Source organism: Aotus nancymaae, unplaced genomic scaffold (genome assembly GCF_030222135.1).
Source record: "Aotus nancymaae isolate 86718 unplaced genomic scaffold, 86718_ANA_hifiasm-v0.15.2.pri h1tg000016l, whole genome shotgun sequence".
Taxonomy (NCBI): domain Eukaryota; kingdom Metazoa; phylum Chordata; class Mammalia; order Primates; family Aotidae; genus Aotus; species Aotus nancymaae.
The window spans coordinates 31556427-31583098 of record NW_026988428.1 but is presented as its reverse complement, the minus strand read 5'-3'; the positions used below and the strand labels follow the sequence as shown (position 1 = coordinate 31583098).

The window sequence follows — 26672 nt, the reverse complement described above, 5'->3', positions numbered from 1 at the left end:
TACAAATTTGAGTTTTGTTTCTGCTCTTAAATTTGAAATCTGATTTATAGAAGCACTGCTGTATATATTTTAATTTGGGTTTAGAGCTTTATTAACTGCACATATGTATATTTATATTAACATTACGTTTTAAATATTAAAATAGTGCTATAGAATTTTTATATGTCTACTTAGTTATTAGATATACTTGAAAGTTAAAAAAAATTGTATATCTAAAAATCAGTAAAACTTGGCACTCTTGCATTTCCTTAATAACGTGGTATTTTTAAACGTTTTATTTACACTTCTTTTTTGTTTGTTTGTTTTTGGAGACAGAATTTGCAAAACTCTTTCACCCAGGCTGGAGTGCAGTGGTGTAATCATAGCTCACTGAAGGATCAAGTGATCCTTCTGTCCCAGCCTCCAAGTAGCTAGGACCACAGGCATGTGCCACTACGCTTGGCTAATTAAAAAAAAAAAAAAACTTTTGTAGATCTGACTTCTTGTTGAGGTTGCTCAGGCTGATTTCAGATTCCTGGCCTCAAGTGATTCTCCTAACTCAGCCTCTCAGAGTGCTGGGACTGTGGTGCCTGGCCTATTTACATTTCTTTAAAAACTAATTGTAATAGATCTCCTACCACCCAGTCTGAGCATTCTACAATATTGGAGACAGTAGCAGTGTAGTTACGAAAGTATGGTTGCTAAGTAAGCATTTGCATCTTAGCTCCAGCTTCTATTACTAGTTTTGTGACCTTGGGCAAGCTTTTTAACTTCTATTGTATCATATGTAAAATGGGGATAATAATAGGGTTACAGGGTTGTCATAAGAGTTAAATAGTTGGTATATAAAGTACATGGTAGATATTAAATACGTGTTAATTTTTTTCTTTTCTACGTTTTAATTCAAAAACAAGGTGAAATTCAGATTTTTTTTTTTTAATGAGAGGAAGTCAAATTGGTTTTATTCACAAATTAAAATCATAGCAGTTCAAAGCTATAAGGGACTAGAAACTCTAGAAAGTCAAATCCTATTGTAACCCCAAGGGTATATACCTTCTGGTTTCTGAAGTGCTTATCAGAGAATAAGGTTAGGTTCTCAGATGTTTTTGTGCTGTTTAAAGCTTGGAGCCTGACTGGCCATAACCAGACTTAGATTTGCACTCAGCATTCATTTTCTTTTATGTCCCGAATTTCCCCTTAGAAACTAAATTGGTATAGTAAAAATCTTGGCTATATTTTAATGATTAACTATATTTTAATTTAATGATTGGCTATATTTTAATGAGGGGGAAAATATCTTGCAGTGGACAACAGATGAAGACTTAACTGAAGCAGTTCATTCTTTGGGAGTAAATGATATTTTGGAGATAAAATTTTTTGAAAATCGGGCAAATGGCCAGTCAAAGGGGTAAGAATTCTTTCTTTCTTTTTGACTTAGTAGCTGATGATACAGTTTTTACAAGTTAACTTTCCTTTAAGTTAATGTTAATTACACTTGTGGAGGTTCTTGGACCAAGATGGATACTATTCATTTTACATACCCTATTACCTAGCACACTAAAACTAGTGGAGTGGAGATGTGGACAGATCTATTTTCTAATTTTCCCAAGTTTTCTCCGTCTGTGGTTGAAATGGTTGTTGAAATGACAGTTTAAGAAGCATTATTCTCTCTGTAATTAAGAGATGGGAGAAGATGAGCAACTGAAGAATGATGTGTATTACATGGATGTTTTGCTTTATTTAACTATTGAACTATACAGGTGAGAAGGATGAGAATGAGAATATCCAAAAGTAAGAAAATAAAATGTCACTATCCTACCATCCATTGATAATTACTTTTAACATAGTGAAGATTCTTTTGGGCTTTTCCTTAAAAACGAAAGGAATTATAATTCATGTGTTTGTGTTTGATATAAGGAATAAAAATAAATACACATCCTCTCTAATGTCTAATTCTTTCACATCATACCTGGTATGCTACTGTAATTTACTTTTCTTATTTTTGGTTATTTTGGTGGTTTCCACTTTTGCCTGTTATAAATAATGTTGCAGCAGGCATCATTTTATCTAAGTCTTTAGGTACAGATTTTGGGTTTTCTTTTAAGGATAAATTGTTAGATGCACAAAGATAAAGAATATGCTTATTTCATATATTGCTTAGTTATCTTAGAAGGTTATACCAGTTTATACTAAATGAGAATATTTTCAAAATATATGTAGAGTCTGAACACTTCTCACCAACTTCACTTATGCCACTTGATCAAAGCCACTATCCTCTCTTACTTGAACTTAGGCAGTAGCTTCCTAACTGGAAGTATAGACTGCCCTCTACAGTCTGTACTTCACATAGTAGAAGTTCTTTAAAAAAAAGACATCAATTCTTTTCTACTCAGAATATTCTCATGGCTTCCTGTCTCACTCAGTCTTTACCACTGTCTACAAGGTACTTTGTGATTTGTTTCCCACTACCTTTCTGACCCTATTCCCTACCACTCTTTTTCATCCGCATTAGTCCCTTTGCTGTTGTCAGACCAATTCTTACCTAGGACATTTAGCCGTTTTCTCTTCCTGGTTTACTTTTCCCCCTCAGATATCCACATGGCTTACTCTTTTGCTTCATTTAGAACTCACACTGTTTAAGAGTTTTTCTTCCATGACTACCTTGTGCAAAGTAGCATCCTCCTATTCTGTTTCCTTTATTTCTGCTCTGATAGATTTTACTTGTCTCTTCTTGCTAGACTTTAAGCTTCACGAGAGCAGAAATTTTGTTTTGTTCACTATTACATCCCCAGCTCTAGAATGGTACCTTGCGTATAGGAGGTAGTGCTTAATAAGTATTTGTTAAATTAATTTAGTTGTTTCTAAATGTTGTGACCTAAGATAATCCTGGCACAATCAGCAGAATTTGTTGACTAGAATAAGAAGTATAGGTTAAAAAGATTATATTGAACGTTAGGGGGGAAAAGATCTTGAGCTTCTTAAGCTGCTAAGACCCTCCCTCCCTCAAAGAATTTAGAATATCCTATAGCTATACAAATTGGTAATCATTCTGATTTTTATAAATTTGTTTTTCTTATTGAGATATAATTCACATGCCTTAAAATGCACACTTTTAAAGTGTACAATTCAGTGATACTTGTATTTATGAAGTTTGGCAACCATTACCACTGTCTCTTTCCAGAACATTTCATCACCCCAAGAAGAAACCTTGTACCCGATTAGCAGTCACTCCCATTTCCTTTTTTCGTATCTGCTGGCAACCGCTAATGTGCTCTGGATAGGCCTATTCTGGACATTGCATTTAAATGGAATAATAAAATATGTAGTCCTATGTAACTGGCTTTCTTCCTTAGCATAATGTTTTTAAGATTCATCCATGTTGAAGCATGCATCACCATCTCTTTTTATGGCTGAATAATATTCCACTACATGGATATAGCACTTTTTTAATCTATCAGTTGATGGACGTCTAGGTTATTTCCACTTTTGGCTATTAAGGAAAATGCCCCTGTGAATATTTGTATACCCATTTTGTGTGAACATGTATTTTCAATTCTGTTGGATGTATACTTAGTGGAATTACTGGGTTATATGGTAACTCTATGTTTAAACTTTTGAGGAATTGTCAGATTGTTGCCAGAGTCATTGCACCATTATTAATATGCACTGATCACCAGTGTGCAAAGATTCCAGTTTCTTTACATATTTATTACTTGTTGTCTTTTTGATTATAGCCATCCTAGTGGGTATGGGATGGTATCCTGTGGTTTTGATTTGTACTTCCCCAATGGTTAATGGTGTACATCTTTTTATTGTAGCAAACAGTGGAAGCAACCCAAATGTCCATGAACTGTTGGATAAGTTTCTTTTAATGTGTTATATTTATAATGGAAAATTATTCAGCTTTAAAAATAAATGAAGTGGTGATGCATGCTGTAACAAGGGTTGAACCTTGAAAATATACCAGTTAAAGAAGCTGATCCTAAGGGACCTCCTATTGTATGATTCCATTTAGATGAAATGTCCAGGATAGGCCAATACAGAGACAGAAATTAGATTTAGTGGTTCCATAGAGTACAGGGATGGGAAGAAATGGGAGTGATAGCTAACAGATATGGAGTTTCTTTTTGGGGTGATGCAAATGTTTTAAAATTGATGATGGTGGTGGTTATAACACTGAAATACTAAAAACCACTGAATTATACATTTTAAATGACTGAATTTTATGGTATGTTATAGAAGATGAATAAAAGAAAGTGTACTTGTATAGTTTCAAGAAATATTTTCAGTTTTTAAAGTTACTTACTTTTAGAGACAGGATTTTGCTCTGTTGCCCAGGCTGGAGTGCAGTAGTGTGATTGTAGCTTATTGTAGCCTCAAACTCCTGGGCTTAAGCAATCCTCCTGCCTCAGCCTTCTAAGCAGCTGGGATTAAGGCATAAGCCACTGTGCCCAGCTGTTTTTTGTTTGTTTGTTTTACATAAAAGCAGATTAGATTAAGACATTTTTATAGAAGAGTAATAGTAATAATATTGATCTCTTTACTTTGTATCCTCACCCCTTAAACACCTTTTAGGTTTGCCCTTGTTGGTGTTGGATCTGAAGCATCTTCAAAAAAGTTAATGGATCTGTTGCCTAAAAGAGAACTTCATGGTCAGAATCCTGTTGTAACTCCATGCAATAAACAGTTCCTGAGTCAATTTGAAATGCAGTCCAGGAAAAGTAAGCAATCCCTCAGAGGCTTTTATTAAAATATGTACATTTTAACCAGTGCATTTGTTAGGTGTTAACACTAGAGAAGTCATCTTAATACTAGTTCACTAGAAACTCCATTTCACAAAGTCCATGCTTTGAATTTGATTTAATCACTGGTTATGAGTGTGGGCCTAAGTACTAGAAACGTCCTGTTCCATATTTCTCCAAATGTAAGGGACTCAATAGGACACAACAGTGTGCAAGTTCTATAGCCCTGCCATTCTTGTCCTATTATTCCCATCTTAGATACAGAAAGAAACTACATTCTAATTCTTAGATTAAAGGAAAGCTATGTGGATGTGTGTTATGGTCGGGGAGAGATCACTGATAACCAGAAAATGTTCATTGATTTTTCTACTTGGCAACAAGACTTTTCACCACTTGGTAAATTGAATATAGAAAAGATTTGTCATTACATATTTAAGGATGTTATCACTTAAAGAGATAAGATGGATGATTATGTAATTAACAGAAATTCAAGTGGTTCCTTTTCTTTTAATGTTTTAGCACTTAAGACTTAACTGAAGAAGTATGTTACAAAATTTAAATGATGTAATACTGAAATTAAGATATCTTGAAGAATTTCGGTCTTGGCTGCTGCAGAGTACTGGTATTGAAAGTAACTGATATTTACTTATGGAAAATATATTTGAACCTGGATATTTTGAGTCGTTAAAAGTACCCAAATAAATGTGAATGTTTTCCTGACCCATACTTTCTCATGTAGTTTGGATAGTCACAAGGCATTTGCAAGTTAATATATTGTATAAATGAACTTTGAAATAGAGTTGTTTTTAATAATAGTGGCTACATTTCAGAAAACTATTTTTAATAAGTGCTATTTATGAGTATTTGGATATTTGCAGCTACACAATCAGGACAAATGTCTGGGGAAGGTAAAGCTGGTCCTCCAGGAGGGAGTTCCCGTGCAGCATTTCCACAAGGTGGTAGAGGACGGGGCCGTTTTCCAGGGGCTGTTCCTGGTGGGGACAGATTTCCTGGGCCAGCAGGACCAGGAGGGCCACCCCCACCTTTTCCAGGTAAAACTTTTCTTAAATTACCATGGATAAAACATGTCTACCTAATACCTCTTTTCCTTTTCTCTCTTTTTCAAGTAATGCATTATTAATGTGACTTACTCTCCTTATTATGCTATTTTTGGAATCCAGGAAATTTGATCAAGCATCTTGTTAAAGGAACTCGGCCTTTGTTCCTGGAAACTAGGATTCCATGGCATATGGGGCACAGCATAGAGGAAATACCCATTTTTGGCCTAAAAGGTCTTTATTTTTCTCCAAACTTGCTTGACTTATATATAGAATATTTACATCCGTCTTATTTTCTTACCTCTTAAAAAAATCCTTTCAAGATCATTTTTCCTTGTTTCACTTTCTAGCTTGGCATCAGAGTAGAATATAAGGTGGGTGATTTCACTGTAAGAAGTGTGTGTACACTGAAAGATGGAAAATATCTCTAGGTGTTGTAATCTTTTTTAATTAAAATTTTTGTTTCAATAATTTTTCTTAAACATAAATTGAGCTAGTTAAATATGAAAGGATATACTTCATTGTAGTTGATAATGTAACATTTGTCATACGTGAGTTTTATTTAAAGACAAAGACTTGGTATATGCATTATGCTTTTAAAGTATAATCTTGGCATATGAAAGTTAAAATATCTTATTAGTGAATGTTTTTTTTTTTCTCTCTCTCCCCTTTGTTCTTTAGCTGGACAGACTCCACCACGTCCACCCTTAGGTCCTCCAGGCCCACCTGGTCCACCAGGTCCTCCACCTCCTGGTCAGGTTCTGCCTCCTCCTCTAGCTGGGCCTCCTAATCGAGGAGATCGCCCTCCACCACCAGTTCTTTTTCCTGGACAGCCTTTTGGGCAGCCTCCATTGGGTCCGCTTCCTCCTGGCCCTCCACCTCCAGTTCCAGGCTATGGTCCCCCTCCTGGCCCACCACCTCCACAACAGGGACCACCTCCACCTCCAGGCCCCTTTCCACCTCGTCCACCTGGTCCACTTGGGCCACCCCTTACACTAGCTCCTCCTCCTCATCTTCCTGGACCACCTCCAGGTGCCCCACCGCCAGCTCCACATGTGAACCCAGCTTTCTTTCCTCCGCCAACTAACAGTGGCATGCCTACATCAGATAGCCGAGGTCCACCACCAACAGACCCATATGGTCGACCTCCACCATATGATAGGGGTGACTATGGCCCCCCTGGAAGGTAAGTTAGTGTGTGTCTGTAAAGGTACTTGATAAAAGATAGGAATAATAACTCTGAAAATATTAGATTATAGATGTATAAAAATGTTATTTCTGCCTTCCAAGAAGTTGAGGTGTCTAAGTTGCTACTCTGTTTTAGCTGAAAGATACTCGTATAGGAGAATTGTGTTTAGATGTGTTCTCTTTATAGGAAATGTAGCATGCTTCAATCTGAAAAAGTAACCACTATCTCTAAGGCACATGTCAGAAGCAGCTAGTATGAATTGCTTTACACTGTTGTGTCTTAACTTAGGAAATATTTGAGTTTGAGTTAAGGTTTATGTTTTTATTTTACAGGGAAATGGATACTGCAAGAACGCCATTGAGTGAAGCTGAGTTTGAAGAAATCATGAATAGAAACAGGGCAATCTCAAGTAGTGCTATTTCAAGAGCTGTGTCTGATGCCAGTGCTGGTTTGTATATTTCTTTTTTTTTTTTTCTTTTTCTTTTTCTTTTTTTTTGAGACGGAGTTTCGCTCTTGTTACCCAGGCTGGAGTGCAATGGCGCGATCTCGGCTCACCGCAACCTCCGCCTCCTGGGTTCAGGCAATTCTTCTGCCTCAGCCTCCTGAGTAGCTGGGATTACAGGCACGCACCACCATGCCCAGCTAATTTTTTGTATTTTTAGTAGAGACGGGGTTTCACCATGTTGACCGGGATGGTCTCGATCTGTTGACCTCGTGATCCACCCACCTTGGCCTCCCAAAGTGCTGGGATTACAGGCGTGAGCTGTATATTTCTTGTATTAATGTTTCTTGTTTAGGAATGACCTAAAAATGTAAGTGCAGTCTAGAAGCTAGGTCGTTTGCATGTAGTAGTTCTTTTTGTATTCCCAAATCATTACCTATCATTTATTTAAAAAGCATTGAAAAAAGCTGTGTCACAGTGTAGTGGGGAAAATCCAAATTTTAAGTTATTTGATATAGATTTAATTCTTATCCTTGACATTTGATGGTTCAGGGGACTAGGACACCTATTCTTATATTTGCAAAATGATAACATGCTTCACACACCTGTAATAATAAGTTAATATGAGAATGAAAGGCTTTTGCAAATGGTGAAATAGAAAGAAGACATTTATCTTGTATAGTTATTTTATAGCACACTACTTTTGTAAAATGCGTTATCACTCTTACCCCAAGTGGTTTGATGGTATTTTGAAAACAAAATTTGTTTGACTTCAAACTCTTTTCTTTCCCCCACAGGTGATTATGGAAGTGCTATTGAGACATTGGTAACTGCAATTTCTTTAATTAAGCAATCCAAAGTATCTGCTGATGATCGTTGCAAAGTTCTTATTAGTTCTTTGCAAGATTGCCTTCATGGAATTGAGTCCAAGTCTTACGGTTCTGGATCAAGGTAAAACTTTCCTGTCTCATGTCTGTTTAAACCAAACTATTAGTTTACAAGTGGAAAAAATGCTGTGTTTGAGACATTAAAAAGAGGACTTTGCTTTTACTTACTGATTATTTAGCAGCTGGAGTTTCTTTTGTTGTTGTTTTTAAACTCTAAATGTTAGTTGCTTGCTTAAAACCCTTCAAAGGCTTCTGCTCAGTCTTAAAGCAAGATTGTAAAGATTGAGGCACTGTGTGATAAAGCCCCTGCCTATCTTTTTAGCCTCATTTTGTACCTTTTCCCTTACTCACTGTTCTCCAGCCATATTTCTCCTTTTTCTCTAGATACATCAAACGTTTGACCACCTTACTTTATATTCCTTCTGCTGGGAGCAGTTTTCCCTGTCTCTTCACATAGCTGGCTCCTTATTCTTCTCACCTCAATCTGACTTCTTAAGAGGGCGCTTCTCCCAAGTTAGTCTGTCATATTGTTCTTTTTTATTTCTTCCATAGTACTTACCGTAACCGATTCTTATGTGTTATCAAGGCATATTTCTCATTAGAACACATGTTGAATGATGGCAGGGGCTTTATGCTGCTCACTGTATTTCTTTTCTTTTAAGAGATGAGGTCTTGCTAAGTTACCAGCTTGGCCTCCCAAAGTGCTGGGATTATAGGCATAAGCTACTGTGCTCAGCCATGCTCACTATATTATTTCTATTGCCTACAGAGTGTCTGGTACAGAATGAGTGCCAAATAAAAATTCTTGAATGAGGGACTGAATAAATGAATGATCTATCTTTTAGGTAGTGTTGTTGTTTTGTTTTTTTGTCTTTTTTTTTTGGTTTTTTGGGTTTTTTTGTTCTGTTTTTAGCATTGCTGCTAACTTTGAAATTTTATGTATTTTTGAAAGGCAGTCCTTTAATCTTCACTTGGTATTCTTAGATGTGTTTTTAGTGTACTCTACCTAGTGGTAGTCTTCTTTAAGAGAAAGGAGCTTGCCTCTGACATGGTCCCTAATTTTGTAATTATTACCTTTTTGACCCAGTGTAAGAATCTTGGTATCTGAACAAATTCGTCATAGATACAGGTATCTTGTATCATCTTTTTAGGTTTTAAGGTCCAAGTAATAACTTTTTAATCCCATCACTTTGGAAGGCCAAGGCAGGAGGATTACTAGAGCCCCAGGATTTTGAGACCAGCCTTGGCAACATGGGGAGACTTTGTCTCTATAAAAAAGTTTTTTAAATAGCTGGGCCTGGTGCCGCATGCCTATAGTCCTGGCTACTTGGGAGGCTGTGGTAGGAGGATTGCTTAAGCCCCAGAGGTCGAGGATGCAATGAACTGTAATCATGTCCCTGCACTCCAGCCTGGGTGACAGAGAGAGACCCTCTCTTGAAAAAGAAGTAACGAGAGAGATCCAAGATGGCTGATGATTAGCAGCTCAGGCACGTACCTCCCAGTGAAAGCGCAAAGAACGAGAGGACGCCACACTTTCAGACGAATATTAGTTGCTCATGGACCAGGAGATTCCCAGTGGAGGAACTCCACGGGTCGCCAGGGCGACTCTTGTGGCCGGCGTGGCGGTTTTGCTGGTGCCTTAGCACACCAGTTCTTAGCGCAGAGTCCGGAGATTCCCGGGCAGAAAAGCACCATCAATCTTAACACCGCTGTTTTGGCCGGCTCAGTGGATTGCTCAGATTTCGGCACAGGGAATCAACAAGTTGGACGTCAGAGACCCAGTTAGAAAGTTGGTAATTATAAAGACGACAGACGGACAAATATATAATGAAGGGAAGAAATCAGCGTAAAAAGGTAGGGAATACTCAAAATCAGAATGCCTCTCCCTCTACAGCGGATTGCAATTCCTCATCAGTAACGGAACAAGGCTTAATAGATTACACGTGTGTTCCAATAACAGAAGCAGGTTTCAAAACGTGGGTGATAAGAAACTTCTGTGAATTAAAAGAACTTGTTCTAACCCAATGCAAAGAAACTAAGAACCTTGAAAAAAGGTTTGACGAAATGTTAACGAGAATGGACAATTTAGAGAAGAATATAAGTGAATTGATGGAGCTGAAAAACACAACACGAGAACTTCGCGAAGCATGAACAAGTTTAAACAGTCGAATTGATCAAGCAGAAGGAAGGATATCAGAAGTCGAGGACCAGCTCAGTGAAATGAAACAAGAAGACAAGAATGCAGAAAAAAGGATGAAAAGGAATGAGCAAAGTCTCCAGGAAATATGGGACTATGTGAAAAGACCTAATTTACGTTTGATAGGTGTACCTGAATGTGATGAAGAGAATGAATCCAAGTTGGAAAATACTCTTCAGGATATCATTCAGGAAAATTTTCCCAACCTGGCAAGGCAGGGTAATATTCAACTCCAGGTAATACAGAGAACACCACAAAGATATTCTTCAAGAAGACCAACCCCAAGGCACATAATCGCCAGATTTATTAGGGTTGAAATGAAGGAGAAAATACTAAGGGCAGCCAGAGAGAAAGGTCAGGTTACCCATAAAGGGAAACCTATCAGACTTACAGCAGATCTCTTAGCAGAAACCCTACAAGCCAGAAAAGAATGGGGACCAATATTTAACATCCTTAAAGAAAAGAACTTTCAACCCAGAATTTCCTATCCAGCCAAACTAAGCTTTATGAGCGAAGGAAAAATTAAATCTTTTGCGAACAAACAAGTACTTAGAGAGTTCACCACCACCAGGCCTGCTTTACAGGAGCTTCTGAAAGAAGCACTATACATATAAAGGAACAACCAATATCAGCCTTTCCAAAAATATATCAAAAAGCAAAGAACTTTAACACAATAAAAAATTTACATCAACTAATGGGCAAAACAGCCAGCTAGCATCAAACGCCGGTATTAAACTTATATATATTTTAATTGGATAAAAAGCCAAAACCCATCGGTATGCTGCATCCGGGCCCATCTTACATGCAACAATACACAAAGACTCAGAGAGAAGGAGGAAGATTTACCAATCAAACAGAGAGTAAAAATAAACTAATAAACAAAAAGCAGGAGATGCAATTCTCGCCTCTGATAAAGTAGACTTTAAAGCAACAAAGATCAAAAGAGGCGAGGAATGACATTACATAACGGCAAAAGGATCAATGCAACAAGAAGAGCTAACGATTCTATAGATCAACGAGATAGAAAATTAACAAGGATATTCAGAACTTGAACTCAGACCTGGAACAAGTAAACTTAATAAACATTTATAGAACTCTCCACTTCAAATACACAAAACATACATTACCACCTCACACCTATTCCAAAGGTGACTATATAATTGGAAGTAAATCACTCCTCAGTAACCGCATAGCATTTCATAGGTTTAAATGAAATATTGGTTGGCTGTTTGTTTGTTATCTTCTTCCCTTATTCCTTCCTGACTACATCATTAAGTATAATTATCAGTATAAAAGAGGTTTTCAATACCCATTACTAAATTGCATTCTAGCCTGGGCAAGAAAGCAATACTCCCATTCTCTCTCCCTCTTTCTTTTCCTTCTCCCTCCTCCCCATTCTCTCTCTCTCTTTCTCTTCCTTTTTCCCCCTTCCTATTCTCTCTCTCTCTTTCTCTTTAAAAAAAAAAGAAAAAAGAAAAAGAAGTAACAACTTACGCCTTGATCAAGGAGCTTAGCACTTAATGTTTGCTAAGCTTAGCTGTCTGGTGCAGAAATACAAGACATAAATATTCTTGTTTAATAGATAGTTATTATTTACTTACTATAAATTTAGCAGAATTTATAGAGGTCTTTTAGCCAGTAAGCTTTGGTTTAATTATTTGTTTTTAAAAAATGGCAGTTCATGAAATATTTCTATTTATTAAATACAGTGTGAATACTGTATTAATTCATGCTACTAGTCATAATTGTTAGCCTTCTCCCATGCCTCTTCTCCTCCCCTGAATATAACGTGTGTATTAGAAAGTTTCTTAGTGTTGGGTGCTGCTTCTCATGAACTATATTTTGGTTAGGTAGAAATGTAAGATTAGTATTTTAACATATGTTAGATAACATATGTTAATAGGCTGTCATTTTCATGTATTTAAGCCCCATTGTGTGTTGTGATTTTATGAATTTTATATCTAAAAACTTACTATAGATGTTCTTTAGCTTAAAACATGAGTGCTTTGAAATTTCCCTTTTCTGTTTGTTCATTCAGTAAATACTACATGTCTATTTATGCTGCTAGTTTAAATTGATGATGTGATGCATTTCTATGATGTGTCTGCTTGCTGGTTTTTTGGTAGTGTTTTTTAATAATGAAATTTCTGATTCGTGCTTACTGGTGAGTTGGTAAGTCATTATTGGCAGCTCCAGATAGTAAATTTAAACCAGATTTACAAAGAATCTTTTGCCACCTTACATTTTTTTTAGACACCAAAAAATTGACTATTTTTAAACTAATTATAGAGAGCATTAATCCAGTAATTTCTTTTAGAAGACGTGAACGATCAAGAGAGAGGGACCATAGTAGATCACGAGAAAAGAGTCGGCGCCATAAATCCCGTAGTAGAGACCGTCATGATGATTATTATAGAGAGAGAAGTAGAGAACGAGAGAGGCACAGGGATCGTGATCGAGACCGTGACCGAGAGCGTGACCGAGAGCGCGAGTATCGTCATCGTTAGAAGGTGGGTATTCCTTGTTCCTGTTATATTTAGCGTGTGTATTCTTAACAGTAACTGTAACTCCAAGGCTACTATTTATACAGTATATACCTACATTTTAAATGGTCCAACTACTTGTGAATTTAATCTTCTTGAAACATCTGAAACAAATAACAGGTAAGTAATGACAGGTAAAAATTTTGACCCTTTATCTTTGAGTATTTTATTGCTAGTTAATCACTTTTAGGTTTCAAATAGTTAATGGTCTTAACAAAGCAAGGAAATAATCAAGAGGACTCATTGTGTACTTCTAAAATCTAAAAATTGGGATTCTTGTAATCACATACTTAGTTTGTATGTAATTTAAAATATAAAATACAGGGAGTTATTTCATATATATGTTTGGATTTTTTAAAATAAATGGAAAGTGACTATTCTTGAACTAGTTTTATTTGTCCCTAAAAATCTATGAGAAAATCTAACAGTCATAGTTTATAATATAGGAGGGTGTTTTCTCAACATTCAAAGAGACTTTTTCCTTAAAAAAAAAAAAATTTTTTTTTTTTTAGAAGAAACATTGTTTTCCTGATATCTGGTTTTTGTTTTTAAAAGAAACAGTATCCTTTAATTTGCAAAGAAGATATAAAAGTTATTCAATTAAAATGGGTTCAGGGTGTACCATATCTAAAAATTTTAAATTGTGTCAAGCCATATACCCAAGTTTAGAATAACTTGAAATAATTTTCTTTGATGTTTCATTCATAAATCATAATCATTGTCTTTTTTTCTGTATTTTAAAACTATTTCTTGTGTACATTTTTCATAAGTGGGAAGAGTTGTCTGTTTATCCTTCATTTTCACATGTAATTTTATTTTTTATATTTGTTAACAGCATTTATTCATGTGAAGAACTGGGGGAGGGCACTATAAGGCTTATGCATGTGACACAAAGGTTATTCTGTAAATTAAAATATTTTTTCTTTATATGTTGGTTGGCATATTCAAATTAAATAAGGCTAAAACAAACCCCTCATAGGTAGATTACTCTTCATGTGATTATTTTCAGTAATCATGGGAAACTTACTGAAAATTCAGTCATTGTGATTGTTAGTATTTAAAATGTTATGGGCAAAATTAAAGGCCTTATCAAGTGTATGTAATTCCATGACAGAATAACAATTTATTTAACCATAACAGATAACATTTTAGCAAACTTATTCCTTAAATGCCTAGAAAATAAGCATGCTGTTTTTGTGGAACACAAATAAGCTCTTACAGTGTTTACAATTTTAAGGGCTTTTTAAGTTAAAAGGCTGGTTTTGATACTTTTCTTTGCATTTTGAATATGCAGATTGAGTATCAAAACTTTAATTTTTATATAGTTTTCCATGTATTACAAAATTTAATATAAATCTCAAAACATTCTTTTAATAAGGCAAAAATTTATACTTTTAAGATTATTGAAATTGATATTGTTTTTGGATGTAAAAATTGACTATTGTATTATATAAATCTAAACACTAAAATTTGAAGATGTAGCATTCTTTTCCCCTGAGTTAAATACATCTGATCCCATTTTAATGAAAAAAATTTCAATATCCGTCAGTTGCTTAAGGTGGATTGTGACTGGGCTATTAGTTGAAATGCTTATCTATGTCAGCCATTTCCATTATAGAAAGATAGAGATTCTATAAGTTGCCTATTTTTTTAGACTTTGTAAGTTATCAACAAGCTTCTAGTTAGTAAAGGCATGATAATGAAACTTGAATTCATCTCCAAAATTGGATGTGCCCATCAGGAGTCCTCTAAGCCGATTTAAATCCAAAGTTAACTAATTACAATTTTCTTACTGGTTTTAGTGAAACTAGCATAGTCAACAAGTAAACTTCTGAAAAGTCTATTGTTAAAGTATTCGAGTTAGCTAACATTACATTCTAGTAATGGGTACACCTAAATACATCATGGCTTGAGTTTCATTACATTCAGACATTAACTGCAAATTTCTAATGTGCAAACTATTGTTGACATTTTTCTTAATCACTGATGTACCATACCAGAATTTCCACGTTTTGTTTGTACATTAATCAGAATTGAGTTGTAATACTGTATGTGCCTTCATCCAAGCAAAATTTTACATAAGCATTTCTAGTGCAAAAAAAATTGTTATCCTGGATTATTGTACGTTTGCTATATCAAACAGTATTTATTGTGGATGTAGACATGAGTAAAGGGATGGGGAATGGTATTAAATATACTCAAGTAAAACTCTTTTTAAAACAAGCTATCTGCAAATTTGATCACCATCATAATAAGGTCTGTTGACCTTTTTAGAAGTTTTAAAATATGAGTCCTTTTGAGCTTTCATGTAAATCTTAAATGGACTAAATGGAATGAGTGAGTTGAAAGCTAAAGTGAATGTCAGTATTAAGGTTGTATACAAATAAAATACTAATGTAATCTATTAAAGTGATGATGAATGAATAAAAGGGCAAGTTCTTAATTTAACTGGAAACTTAATGATCTTGGCAAGCTGTTAATGTCTGTCCCATCTCAATTTTTTTTGTGTTTGAACTGTTGGTAACGTTAATTGCATTCTCTCATTTTAAAATGTATTGGTTTTTCTAAAAGTATTCAATATCTAAGTTCAAATAGATAATATTTCAATGAGAAAATACCAGTATTGTAAATTTCAGTATGTAAATACATTGTGCTTCATATTCTGTAATTTCTGCCTCTATTCTCAGACCACTCTGAGCAAAATAAAAGTAGTTCAGTATTTTAAGATTGTACATTTCTTACTGAAATAATTCTAGTTTCATAGTTGAGCTGCTTAAAAGGTTGCATTCCTCCTGTTAACTTCTTTGGAACATCCCTACTCAGCAAATTTGTTTTAACAATTTAGCTTTTCTTTGTTTACTGCAACCAAATTATTTTTTTAAAATACTCTTTATTTAGGCTTTTCCTCTCCCTATTTTATGAGGTTTTACAATTCTCAAATCATTATCCATGACTTTGACACAATTTTTAAGCATTGGGTATGGGGTCTGGATTCAATAACTTGCCTTTGCTGTCTTACAACTTTTTTCCTACCTTAAATATCTTGACCATAAGATCTTAGATTTTGTTATTTCACAAGATTTAGGATGCTTTGCACGGTGTATTCAACTTACTGTGTTAATTTGAGAAAAAAACAAAAAAGCCAAAAGAATAAAAAAAATTCTTTCTTACATGTTAAAGATGTTTCATTTTCTTGTTATTGTTGCTTTGAGGCTTATGTGAGAATTAAATTATCTTAATTACCTGGTGAATGATACTGGTTGTAATAAGATTTTAAAATTGTTTCTGCAATTCTTAGGTTATGTAAGGTCTGCCTTATAGCTCCCAGCCCTGTTTCCTTGTGTTTTCCCATGTATCCTAACTGCTCTGCTTCATCTGGATATGCTAGCTTTCATTGCTTTAGCTCTGATTTTCCTTGCTTTGAGTATTTACAAAATCTGTCTCACTGCACAACTGACTTAATTGAAGTTACAAGAGGGAGTAGGAAGTGTTCCCTTGAATGGATGTATAGTGTTTTGCTCACTGTGGTTTAAGAATAGTTTTGTTTACAAATGATTAATGTTCCCTGTTTAAAAAAAACCTCAATGCCAGTGTGAGTCACCTTGCTCTCTCACCTTCATCTCAGTGTTAAATTTACTACCATTGTTTTAGTTTGTATAAAATAGATTGTTTTGAATAAATTCTATCTTGAATGAATATTTAGTTAACGTCGTTTAAAGAAACCTAATAACCAGAAAGGGGTAAGGGTGCCATTTATGCTATCCAAATTTACACATTTTTCTTTTGTGGTAGCATGTTTTAACTTATCATGAATTATAAATAACAGGTTATTTTGAGATGTTCATTTTGTAAATCTTTTGAGGACAAAGCTCATTTTTCTTTGACTGTGATTACGTTTATTTCTACCATTTTAGTGGGTTCTAAGAGCAACAATTATTTATGTGTTTGATAGAGTAATAAAATGTTTTAGTTAAAATGAGGTAAGTACTATGTCCAGAGGTAGAAAGATGAAAATATAAAATATTTTGGTAGCAAGGAACTTGTTGTAAATATCTACAATAACTAGAATTGTTTTTATGTAATATGTTCTAGTCAACACAAGAAGGAATTTTGATTTTAGAGCTAACTTGTCTGTAGATAATTGTTTCTCTTGCCCACCTCATTTCCATTCCTCTCATTAAGGAAGAAATTACCAGATAGAGAAAAGTGAATTTTATTTCATTGAGTTAATAGTGCATCTCTAATATTATATGAGAATCCTTTTAATTCAATATATTAATCTGAAAACCTATAAAAGTGCCCTATCAGGTATATATTTGAATCTTAAAGGATGCATTTACCATGAATTAAAAATACTAATTCTAACAAATGTGCGTAGATAAGTTTCTAACAGAAACAATTATAATTTGAGTTATTAATAATGGCTTGATATATTATCTTAAAATGCAGGTACTTCTCTGTGTGTTGAAATTTTACTTAGTGCTCACTTTAGTTTACAGACTTTATTTAAAAAGCTGTAGATTCCATTTATCTTCTTAGTTATTTTATCAACTGTTTACATAGGTTTTTTATAATTGATAGCTAAAGCGAGTAATTGTGTGGCTTCGACATTACCGATTTTACCAAATGATATATTGAAAACATGGTCATTGAATGTATTTGTCACTTTGAAGCTTCTTTTTGATATCTTTGTTGATGTAGTTGTCTGCTTAGACATTTGAGAGAGTATAATGTGGAATTGGATTATTGGAAATGGGTTGTATTGCCTTCAAATTCACTTCCGTTTAAAACTGTAAAATTTGTATTTGCAAGTGCATAAATGTAAAGTGTTTAGAAATAGAAATAAAAACTGCTAGACTATCCCCCATATTTTATGTATGTATGATAAAAATTAGATTTATTAGTAGTAAAGATCCATCTATAAAGTGTAATGAGACAAAAGATGAGTTCATTAGTCTGGGAAAAATATCTGTGTTGCAACAGGATTCTCTATATAAAAACAGTGTAACGGGGTGCGGTGGCTCATGCCTGTAATCCCAGCACTTTGGGAGGCTGAGATGGGCGGATCACCTGAGGTCAGAAGTTCAAGATGACTCTGGCCAACATGGTGAAACCCCGTCGCTACAGGGTTTCAAAATGGAAAAAATTAGCTGAGTGTGGTGGTACACACGCCTGTGGTCCCCGCTACTTGGGAGGCTGAGGCAGAGGAATCACTTGAACTGAGGAGTCGGAGTTTGTAGTGAGCCGAGATCACACCACTGCACTCCAGCCTGGTGACAGAGCAAGACTCTGTCTCCAAAAAAAACTATAATTTTCCACTGGAGTGATAAGGATATAAAGATGCATTATATGTGATCTGTTTTATGGAAGAGTTGAATGTTTTTGTTTTGCTCACTATGATTTTAAATAGCTTTTTCCCTCTTAATGACCTGATCTCTTTTTCATCCCTTCCAGTGCAACAGAAAATTTAGGGAGATAGCATTCTTTTGCAGTTAGATTTATTAATTTCCCAGTAATTATTATTTCAGATTAGAATATATGCCTTGTTTCTCTTTAATACATAAACCAGTTTTTTAAAAGTGCATTGCAGAAATAAGACATTTGAAAGCTGCCATTTTCGATTTTTTCTATTAGATAATTTCGCTAAATAGCATCAACATAAGATGAAGATGCAATAAAAGATAACATTAGCAATGGCTGAAGTTACCTGAAAAATAACAGGCATATAGAAATTACATATATAAAAGAAAAAGTCCCAATTGTATAACATCTATTTTTTTTCTTTTGCAATTTTTAAATGTTAAGTTATTACTGCTAGGTAGTGTGAATGCATATATGTACTGATGCTCTTAAGATACTTACAGCCTAGTTGGGGAGGCAAAGACAAAAGAAAAATTTATAGCAGTGGCAGAAATAACTCTTAATTGTAGAGCAAAAAGTATTTTTTAGTTATTTTTATGACAAAATATCACTAAACATTGTGCCCTATGAACATGTTCAAACTGAAAAAATTTTTTTAAAGAAATTTGTGCCCTCTTGACTCTTAAATCACTTTATTATTGAAGTGGTTTTTTATAATTTATACTTAAATTACCTAGAGTTTCAATGATTACTTACATCCAAGTTAATTGAATGTCTCTTGTGAACCTCTCTATCTGAAGTTTGCATATATATGTATGCTTGAAATTTTAGTTTATCAACTTTATTTTTTTTTTCTTTTATGTGAGTTTTAAATGAACTTTACATTGTAGATTCCCACTTAGCTTGTTTTTGGTTAGTTTATAATACTACGTTAGGTATTTCTACATAGGAGGAATAGGGTAAAAGTTAAGTAAATGTTTTAAATTTGTATTACGTCTAAAGATATGTACGTGAATGTCATTGATTTAAATGTTCATACTCTCTAAATCTATTTATAAATTTTGTAACATGGAGCACCATTTGATTTATAATAATTGCGGAAGTTCCTGTATGCTGTCAAATAAATACAATTAATTTGTAAAATAATTTTGCATTTTATATTTAGTTCAGCATTTAATTGTTAAATGAGTTTATAGACTTGATATGTGGGTGAATGAAAAATATTTACATCAAAATCATCCAAGCATTTTCTGTTTATTTTTGTAGTTTGCATATTTTAGAAGATGACTTATGAATGTTTCCATCATCACAGAAACAGTAGCTGCTGTATTTTCATTTCTGCTTCAGTCATTAAATTTATAAGGCAGTATTATCTAAGAAGAACAAAATCAGAATCTCAGTTTAATCATCAGATAAATTGGAACATTTCACCAGCACAAAGGCAGCTACCGTTTCAGTTAATTCTTATTTTGTGTTAGAATACATAACAGTGAAGTAGATGCACGACTTGTATATGTATAGTTAAGCCAGCATTTTTCTGTGTATTTTGGGGAATAGCAAAATCTACATCACAAATTTTGACACATTACAGCTGAAGGAAGAGGATCACCTTCCAAGACAAAACAGTCTTCATGGGGGAAAAATGACGCTTGTCCAGCAGTTTGCTTCTTGTGATTGAACTGAACCTGTAAGGATTCATGGATAAAATGAACAGGAATAGATCTGAATAAAGCAAATCTGCATAAATGGTAACCAGTAGCTCTACTTTTATTTTTTATGTTGCTTAACTGTTTTATTTGAAGGAAACCTGTGTGATTTAAAAAGTTATAGCTTTTGCACCTTTATTACTGGTTATATACATTTGGCCATTATAATGTGCAAGCAATTGGAAAAAAAAAAGTCAAGTAAATGCTTGTTTTTATAGTAGTTTGTTCTTGTTAAAAATGTTCATATGATAATGTCTGTAAACAGCACCACTTTGATTACAATAGATGTAGTGTTGTAATAAACTGTTCAATGGGGCTGATGTGTAAAGCTGTTCAAGTTATTTGATGTTTACACCTCAGGGAAAGTCTTGTGTTCAGCAATACCTAAAGATAATGTTACTATGACATTTTTACTGTCCTTTAAAGCATTGCAATAGCGTTTTTGGATATGCATCAATCTAATCTTGTGTTCAGTGAATTAAACACAGTAATTAAGTGTCTTTTGCCCTTGATTTTGATATTAGAATAGGTCATTACATGGATATTTACTCTTTCTATATTCTGCTTTTCTAGCTGTTTTTACCTAGTTAGCTTGTGACTTTGCTGAATGGTATGTAAACTTGTAAAAATTGATATTTGACAGACATAGCAATCCAGTCAATGTGTAAGGGGTCAAAAAATGGAGGTTTTTAAGTAAAAACCCGTACATATTTGATTTGTAATGCAAATTAATTACAACACAGATGTACCGAAACAATTGTGAACCACTAACATTGAGGAAATTTTGACAATTCTGATTTGATGCTGCAATTATTTGCTGTTTTTCTATTGAGTGTCCTTATGGTTTATATTTTAAGCCATAGGCAGTGTAAATACAGCCCCGCAGCAGATAAATATGAGTAAAGAGAGGCTTAGTTTTATTTTCCAATTGGTACAAATTTTTGAAGAATGTGATGTTCATTAACATTAGGTTGTATTCTCCAGTATTTGTAATGGGAAATGACAGGTATACTGTGTCTGCACAGTTTAAGGAATTTTGTGTATATTCATGCAACCTATTGATTCATGCTATATAGTTACTTAGTTAATCAAATATTTTTTTTCAAACCTGCCTTACATATAGGCCCTCTTTAAAAGCATCTGGCTAGTATGTGTTCTTGGTTGCAAAATTGGCGGAGGCAGGGTGTCAACTTGATCAGGTGTTTTTATGGGAATGTAATTTGAAATCACTACTTCAGAAATTTGAGTTAAAATTCTTGAGCAAGTTAACATTTTAAGATCTGATTATCTTTGAGAGATCTTCTGTTAATAGACATTGGTTGTTAAAGTATACCCAAATTCTAGGACAATGCTTAAAGTATTAAAATACCCTAGATACTATGTTATGTGCAACTGTAGAAACCCTCCAGGAATTTCCACTGCTGTTCTTCAATTTTATCTTGTCTGCTATCAAACCACTTCCAACAAAATTAGCTGTTTTGAGTTACCCATATCACTGCCAGTTTTATTTTAAAATATTTTGTGTTTGAAATATCTGTGCATGGGATCATTGATGTTTATCAGAACTGTTTGCTTTCAGAAATGATTTTTTAAGCGTTTTGTTGAAAATGCAGTTGCTTTTTTGACATTATTTTAGATTTGTATCAAAATTTTCATGTTTTCTGTATATTTCTTGTTTTTGTCATTTCTTGGCTTCTTAATATTTTAACTACAATACCCTAATGTGAAGAAGTATGGACATATAAATATTACAAGAGAAATTAGTTAATAGGTTAAAAGGTAAGTAAAAATGTCCATGAGAATAAAAATTTCTTTGAACAATTTAAAAATGGAATCAGAAAAATCTAACTGTACTTGAAATGAAACTGGAAATTTTATACTAATGAAATCCTTTATTTACCTTTTCATTTTTTATCAGTGCAACCTTTTAATTGTTCCTTCTATATCACTCTTCTCCCTGCTTGGCTGATCTCATTACATGACTTTTGTTGCAGACAATGTGAGTGTACTAGATTTGTTTGCTGCTAATCCATGATGTTTAAGTGTTGTCAGAAGGAAATAACTTCTTGGTTTGACCAAGTAATTTTACAAAGTCCTTCTCTCCCTGATAACACATGAATGTGTAGCAGTAAAGGTGAAAATGCAAGCCTTCTTTTGTTCTTCATACCCACTTCAGTTATTTATGGGCTGATGTTATTTGAAAACACTTCCTTTTTTTTTTTTAATGTGTAAAAACAATCCAAAGAGATAAATCCTTGCATAGACACCAAAAAAAGTGTCTCAGAGATCTTTTTATTTTTTCTTAGTTAATAACTGTAGTGGATATGAACACAAGTTGAATTTTTAAAACATAGCATTTATTAGTGCTATACAGTCACATTCCTTTCAGCCAGTAGTAAAGTTACAGATGAGTGATAGAGTACCTGAATGATATTGCTTCTCAAGCAACACTTTGGATTGAAAGTGCTGCTTTAGGTTAAAGAAACTATGTTGTGGAAACCATATTCCAGTGTAAATTTGCAGATGTGTATTTTATTTTGTCAGTTTTCGTAAGGTTTGGAGTAAGGTGCAGTGGCTTTTGATCATAGTTTAGCCCATTTAATGGTCCTTTTACCTAGAATGTTCTTAAGCAGTTAACGACAATTTGGAATATACAGATAACTTGTAGCTTAAGATACTATTTTCATTTAATTCTCCTGTGGAGAATATTGCTTTATTTTTTACTAGTTTCAGGTCAGTTATTAAAATAAACATGGAGGTTTTACTGAATGTTGTATAATATTTTATAGTGAAAGGGGAAAATTGTTCAAAGGGTAAAGACTTTCTCTTTCCCTTATGTATTTAAATGTGCCAATCTAAATACATACTGTTTTATACAATGAGATGCTATTACAAGACTTTTATGTTGGAGTGCTCTCAACATTTTGGTTTTCATATTTGAATGATCATTTCATTTTCTGTATTTTCTAAAACGGCTCCAATTTTGTGTTTTAAGCTTCAGCTTAAGTTATTTTAAGAGGAAGTTTATGTTCTAATTCTTTACTGAGAATACAATATTGAGATTCTCACTGTTTTACAGATAACAACTGGTTTTTAAATTTTACTCATTAAGTTCACTTGCATCCCATAGCCCTCTGTAAATGTTTCCCCCAGTTGTATGTACTTAAATGCACGCTTATTCACTGTGTATGTTAGACATTTTTGTGCTAAAATATATTAGTGGGATTTTTGTAGCAAAGCATTCTATTTTTCTGTTCTTACTGTGTGTGCGTGTGTGGTTTTTTTTTTTTAAACTTAACCTTCAGTTTAAACACTGGTGTATTTGTTTTATTTTATATTTTTTAGCAACTTGACTCTTAGAAGCCTTAGACTGATTTTTTTCACTAAATATTCAACCAAAAATTATAAATTTATTAAGATGTGGCCTTACATATGGCATTCCTTGTGTTCATAATGTGAGATTTTTGGTTTAGAGAAATCAAGATTCAGGATTAAAGTTTCATTGTAAGCTGAAATAGAAAATATTAAAATGTCTAGGCTTCTGGGAGAAAGTTCTTATATTCTTCTTTCTTGGCATTAGAAAGAAGCAATATGAATTTTTGTGAATATTCTAAATATTCAGGCAACACTGTTCAGAATGATTTAGGTTTATCTTAACCAATTTTTTTAAAAAATTTCAGGTTGTTGGCATTCACTGAGTATGCAGCTACTATGTTTTTTGTTTGGGACGTATAAATACTTGATTATATATAGACAGATTTTAATGTCTTTAAAGACTTCCTGCTATATTAATTAACATATTGTAATGGGAGTCTTTTAAATATTAGGTTGAATTTAATTGAAGTCACACAAATCTTGAAGCGGTAACTTTGCATAGTAAATACTAGCAAGAGTTTTTTCATGTGGGAGTATACTAAAACTCTGCCATGGGTGTAAATGTTTTACATTAATATTCAGAATTGGACCGACCCTGCATTTAGCAAAAATGTTTCATTTTGAAAGTGTGTTCTTTTTGTTGCATTGTTACTGCGTAACACTTCTCAGCATTCTGTAAGTTAAATTATTTAAAAATATTATGGTGAATTCATGTTTATTTTTTTACTTTGAAAATTGTAGTACTCAGGTGGTATTTAATGGGAAAGGATCCTTTGGGTATAAATCACAATGTATTTTAAGGAATGCATCTATACTATTGATGACTTTAGCCTTAAAAAAAAAAGGTCTATTCCTTCCTGTGCATCCCATGGTTTATTAGTAAAGTAGTTTACAGCCCTGTACAGCCTTACAAAGTTATTTTACAATTTTTAATGGAAAGCCCTTAACAAAAAAAATTGTATCATATTACCAATATCCATGAATTACTGATCACAGTTTGTAAATAATTTGTTTAATATCAGAAGGCCAAAGAAAGTCTTAAAATTTTAGCTATTGACTCTATGGTGACTTCACAATAAGATTTCTGTGCAAAAAGGTAAGGTGATAATTGATCAAATAGACTTTTTTTTTTTTTTTTTTGGCTGTCCATGAGAATTAGACTTCATACTAGCTTCTATTAAAAATGCTCATTCCATTTTATTAAAATGTTTGTAATTGCAATTTTGTGTTTAATGTTTATTTTGTCTTTCCTTTCTTTAGCATTTAGGTGACTGTTTGGCAGTTTGCTATATGGCCATTGTTGGTCTTAAACTGCACTAGTAACAAGCATGGTATTTATCTTGTATCGAAAATAAAACAAACTTTTGATAAGACTTTGCAGTTTGTCCCTTTTGTTTGATTTGTAATTTGGTAACCATTGTGTATAGTTTTAAATAGTTAATATATATTGGCAGTATACAATGTCTTATGTATTGACATTTTGATGCTCTTTAAAGCAGCTGATACTTGGGCTAAAATTAGGATTAAGAGGCCTGGCAGATTTCTTGGCTGTTATATTGTTTTTAAATCGAAGATTCAGAAAGCATTTGTCTAGTTTTAGATAATCATTAACCTCACTAGATTTTAATCAAGTAAAAATTTTTGCAGCAAAAATATTTTACTAGTTAGCTTGGAAACATTATAGGATACTTTTGAAACAGTAACAGATTTGTGAGTTCAATAAATATTTCTGTGCCAGGGTATTAATATCAGGCCTCAGATTTCTTACCTGCAAGCTTCAGAGTATGTTAAAGGTAACAGTTCTAAACAATGAAATAACATGAGAAATAGTATTACCATCACCGGGACCCCTTTCCATGCCTCTACTAAAATTGTGGTTCAGGTTTTTGTTAGGTTTCCTATTACTCTTTGTTATATGTTTCCATTAATTCCCATTTGTGTTGAATTAGTTGAGACTCGTCCCTGCCCTGTGAGGGCATTTAACTTTAAGAGAAGAAGATCATTAGGAATTTTTCTTTTTTTTTTTTTTTTTGGAGTCTAACTTTGTCACACAGGCTGGAGTGCAGTGTTACAATCTCAGCACTGCAGCCTCCACCCCCAGGTTCAAGTGACTCTCCTGCCTCAGCCTCCCAAGTAGCTGGGACTACAGGCGTGTGCCACCGCACTTGGCAAAAATTTTATTTTTAGTAGAGACAGGGTTTCACCATGGTGGGCTGGTCTCGAACTCCTGACTTCAGGTGGTTCGCCTGCCTCAGCCTTACAAAGTACTGGGATTACAGGCCTGAGCCACCACACCTGGCCCATTAGGAGTATTTTTTGGCCAGATGCCACACTACATATGACTCAGTTCAAGACCTTATTAGTGAAAGAGGGCAGCTTTTTTTTTTTTTTTTTTTAAACAAAATTTATGGACAGATTTTTCTCAGTCTTTGTAGTTTTGTTTCAGAGCCATTACCATGAAACAGTAATTATTAAAAATGATTTCCAGTGCTGTTCTTGGTCTTGTTCTCCCTTTTGTAATTCATTAACGGTTCTTGGATTTTCATATGGCACATCAGTTCTGATCAGCCATTGTCAGTTCCAGATAAGTTATACATACTTTACCTTTCAAAAAATCTATATTTTATAGAAACACTTTTTAAAATAAAATTTACTACTTTAATATTATACTGAGATCTGTAGGAAAAAAAATTACTTGGTGAAGGGAAAAGGGAAGTACCTTTTAGGCAGAGACTTGCAAAACGGATTTTGGCAAGAGAAGCATGTTAGTAGGAACTGAAAGAATGCCAGTTTGGCTGAAGCAGGGAGTGAGAAACATAGCCTATGTGGAGCTCAAGCAGTTGGCAAGGCTAGGCCCTCCAGAGCTTGTAAGTCACATTAAAGCTTGTCCTTAGAGTCATGTGGAATCATTGAATTGTGTGAAGTGTCACAGTCAGCATTTCAAAAAGCTGCTTGGCTGCAGATTAAATTGATAAGAATAGATAAAAGTGAAACACTCCTTCCCATCAGGAGAGACGATAAGAGTAGATAAAAAAGAAGTTTGTGGGCTACAGATTCATGGTAAAACTTTAAGATGTCATATTTAGTAACAAGTTTTCTTTGAAATAGAAATTGAGGGCATTGTGCTGTGGGCATAGCTTAGTTTAGAAGTGACAGTGTTGATCTGTGAGATTATCAGGATTTGGTTAGTCTA

General features: G+C 33.9%; 1 protein-coding gene across 5 annotated transcripts in view; it reads left to right on the top strand.

The window, feature by feature from the left end:
• The window catches only part of CPSF6 (cleavage and polyadenylation specific factor 6), a 68526-nt gene that overhangs the window by 11826 nt on the left and 30028 nt on the right, over window positions 1-26672 (top strand). The window contains exons 3-11 of one of the 5 annotated variants that reach the window (XM_021665940.2): window positions 1284-1387; window positions 4555-4700; window positions 5600-5773; window positions 5903-6013; window positions 6461-6965; window positions 7301-7416; window positions 8208-8361; window positions 12815-13004; window positions 19990-24852. In XM_021665940.2, coding sequence (XP_021521615.2) covers window positions 1284-1387; window positions 4555-4700; window positions 5600-5773; window positions 5903-6013; window positions 6461-6965; window positions 7301-7416; window positions 8208-8361; window positions 12815-13001 — 1497 coding nt within the window. In that variant the 3' untranslated portion in view covers window positions 13002-13004; window positions 19990-24852. Of the gene's footprint in view, window positions 1-1283; window positions 1388-4554; window positions 4701-5599; window positions 5774-5902; window positions 6014-6460; window positions 6966-7300; window positions 7417-8207; window positions 8362-12811; window positions 13005-19989; window positions 24853-26672 lie in introns of those variants that run through there. The other 4 variants (XM_021665939.2, XM_064377004.1, XM_021665942.2 and 1 more) reach the window with 4 other exon arrangements.